Source organism: Heterodontus francisci, chromosome 39 (genome assembly GCF_036365525.1).
Source record: "Heterodontus francisci isolate sHetFra1 chromosome 39, sHetFra1.hap1, whole genome shotgun sequence".
Classification (NCBI taxonomy): domain Eukaryota; kingdom Metazoa; phylum Chordata; class Chondrichthyes; order Heterodontiformes; family Heterodontidae; genus Heterodontus; species Heterodontus francisci.
The window spans coordinates 41,884,140-41,887,639 of NC_090409.1; the positions used below are offsets into that span (position 1 = coordinate 41,884,140).

The following is a 3,500-nucleotide window of genomic DNA, read 5'->3' on the forward strand; positions in this document are numbered from 1 at the left end:
CCGGAACTGTACACAGTGCTCCGAGTGTGGTCTAACCGAGGTATATGGAGACCGTAACGGTGCACGGTGCTCAGAGTGTGGTCTAACCGAGGTATATGGAGACCAGAACTGTACACGGTGCTCCGAGTGTGGTCCAACCAAGGTATATGGAGACCGGAACTGTGCACGGTGCTCCAAGTGTGGTCTAACCGAGGTATATGGAGACCGGAACTGTGCACAGTGCTCTGAGTGTGGTCCAACCAAGGTATATGGAGACCGGAACTGTGCACAGTGCTCCAAGTGTGGTCTAACCGAGGTATATGGAGACCGGAACTGTGCACAGTGCTCCGAGTGTGGTCCAACCGAGGTATATGGAGACCGGAACTGTGCACAGTGCTCCAAGTGTGGTCTAACCAAGGTATATGGAGACCGGAACTGTGCACAGTGCTCCGAGTGTGGTCTAACCAAGGTATATGGAGACCGGAACTGTGCACAGTGCTCCAAGTGTAGTCTAACCGAGGTATATGGAGACAGGAACTGTGCACAGTGCTCCAAGTGTGGTCTAACCGAGGTATATGGAGACCGGAACTGTGCACAGTGCTCCGAGTGTGGTCCAACCAAGGTATAGGGAGACCGGAACTGTGCACAGTGCTCCGAGTGTGGTCTAACCGAGGTATAGGGAGACCGTAACGGTGCACGGTGCTCAGAGTGTGGTCTAACTGAGGTATATGGAGACCGGAACTGTGCACAGTGCTCAGAGTGTGGTCTAACCGAGGTATATGGAGACCGGAACTGTACACAGTGCTCCGAGTGTGGTCTAACCGAGGTATATGGAGACCGGAACTGTGCACAGTGCTCAGAGTGTGGTCTAACCGAGGTATATGGAGACCGGAACTGTGCACAGTGCTCTGAGTGTGGTCCAACCGAGGTATATGGAGACCGTAACGGTGCACGGTGCTCCGAGTGTGGTCTAACCGAGGTATATGGAGACCGGAACTGTACACAGTGCTCCGAGTGTGGTCTAACCGAGGTATATGGAGACCGGAACTGTACACAGTGCTCCGAGTGTGGTCGAACCGAGGTATATGGAGACTGGAACTGTACACAGCTCCAAGGTCTAACTAAGGTTTGATACAAACCAGTTATAATTTCTCTGCTTTTTATTTCTACCCCTCTGGACATGAAGCCAGTTGGATCTTTTTAAATAACCTCATTAACCGGCGTCGCTACTTTCAGTGATTTGTGTCTCTGTTCTCCCAGCTCCCACCGTTCCCCGACCCCATTCAGACTCTCATCATTCGGGGAGTGTGTGTGAACTCCTTGTTCATCCTCCCAAATTACACCAGCGCACATGATCTGCAATAAAACTGATTTGTCAATTACAAACCTATTCTGGAAGTTTATTACTGTCTTCCTGTGTTCTGTCACACTCTGGATCCACCACCCACTCCCCTCTTTAATTAGTGTACCCAACATGTCAATGAATAATTGGGGACAGAGCCAGAACAGACTTGTTGGGCCGAAAAGCCACCTCCTGTGCCGTACTTTTCCTTGATTCTGAAGCACGAATACAAGCTGCACCCTCCTAGTTAATGGGAAACGGTATGATTTTTTTTTTGGAACAAATTTTATTGGCGAGTGTACAACATTGATGTGGGAGTCGCTGCCTTCGGTCTGGGAAGATCCTGATCCCGTCCGGGACAACCCTGAATCCCACAGGAGCCCAATCCCGTTGGCTCGCTCCCCGACACGCACCGTAACAATCGCACGGTCCGCTTCCGGTCAGCTCCAGAGTCGCGGCACCATTTTGAAGAGCGAGGAGCCCGGTCCCGTTTGACAACGCAAAGGGGCGGGGAAATGTGCCTCACAGCCCGGGGTGGGGTGGGTACAGGTGGTGGTTGGGGGTGGGGGGGGGGGGGGGGGGTAATTATTAGCCCCTTTGGAGGGCAGGCTCAAGGGAGCTGCGACAGCGACCCTGCAAAGCTTGTCCCCACCCCCCTTGCAAAGATGATGCTTAAATGGATGTTGAGGGGGTGTGAAGGAGCGATCCCTCCCCTCCCTAGACTATTGGTGGCACAGCAGACCATCCCCTCTTTGACCATCATCTCGCACAGGGAGCGAGGGCCAGAGCAGCGGCGATGCCCCACACGGTCGAACGGCCCAGGTACTTAGAAAGAGTGTTTGCATTCTACACGCGGTCGCACCGTGATGATACTTCACCGCTGCTGAGTTGGGGGTCAAGGAGTGTGGGTTTGGGGGTTGCAGCTGTCCAGCCCCCTTCCGAAGGAAGTTGGCGTGAGGGCCGTTGGACAGCAGGGATGGGTGGGGTTGGTGGTTTGGTGGGTTGTGGTGGTTTTGGCTTCGAGCTGATCCTGTCCCACCTTACAGGCAGGTCCAGGCACGACTCCACTCTTGTTAGGACACGACGCAGAGTTCCGGGAGCTGCCCCTGCTCCACAACAATGTGACAAATATCCCCCAAGCTGCCACCCCCCGAGAGTTTCACACCTCAGGATCTTCAATTAGCCAGTCACCGCCCGCACGCTATCCCCGAAGCTTCCGTCCGCTCCCTGCAGACCCACCGGAAAGCCAAACGCCTCGCGCGAGGCTCGGGGTCCCCCTCTCTCGATGGCGCGCCGCCGGTCCCTATCCTCTCCCTTAGCTCCCGTGAACGAGACTGACGTACAGGATCAAGGCGCTGAGCGAGATGGCTCCCGTCACCACAGCCTTGATCAGCAGGGCTGTCCAGCTGCCCAACACCAGGACATAGACAAACGACCTGTGGGAAGAGAAGGAAGGGAGAGAGTGAGCGAAACGAGCGAGTGGGGGGGGGGTCAGTCACGTGGAAGACGGCAGCTTTACAGAGCGCCCTCCGTGAACATCCGCTCCTCCGACTGCCAGGTCGGTTGGGACGGGGGACGATGGTTCTCACCCCGGTCAGTGCGGATCCCATCCTGTGTGGGACTGACACCCACACCCCGCTCTGTCCCTCCCTCAACACACACACACACACACAAACCCTCCCACACAGCAGTAAAGGTAAGTGCCACCCTCAATCTGTGCTGTGTTACGCAGACAAGCATTCCGGAGGAAGACGGATTCCAGGGCATGAGGATTTGCAGTGAAGGGCAGCCGCTTCCTGTGCCCTCAAGCCGCCCTTGTGGTATTAAACACCAGCACCGCGGAAGCAGCAGCTTGTTACAGCTCCTGCAGGCGGCTCTGCTGTGAAAAGCACACCAGCCTGCGGGTTTTTCCTGGGGGCGTGGGCCAGGCTCCTGCTCGGGGGTTAAACCAGCCTGGGGGTGGGGGGAGGACCACGGTTCAAACCTCTTGATCATTCAGCTGCGGAGATCGGTGTGGCGGGAGGGGCTGCGTGGACTGGTCGCACTCAGCTGCCCCAGGATCCAGACCCAGATCAAACCGGACCGCGAGAGGGTCCGCAGCAGACTGTCCGAAACTTTTACAAGCGTATGAACACCCGCGTGCCTACATATATACACACACACACACACACTCGAACGA

General features: G+C 55.9%; 1 protein-coding gene across 1 annotated transcript in view; it reads right to left on the bottom strand.

Annotated features, from left to right (window-relative positions):
• Positions 1–1,587: 1,587 nt before the first annotated feature.
• tmem147 (transmembrane protein 147) overlaps positions 1,588–3,500 on the bottom strand; it is an 11,670-nt gene continuing 9,757 nt past the window's right edge. Inside the window, exon 5 of the mRNA XM_068018745.1 lies at positions 1,588–2,802. Coding sequence (XP_067874846.1) covers positions 2,637–2,802 — 166 coding nt within the window. The 3' untranslated portion in view covers positions 1,588–2,636. The remainder of the gene's footprint in view (positions 2,803–3,500) is intronic.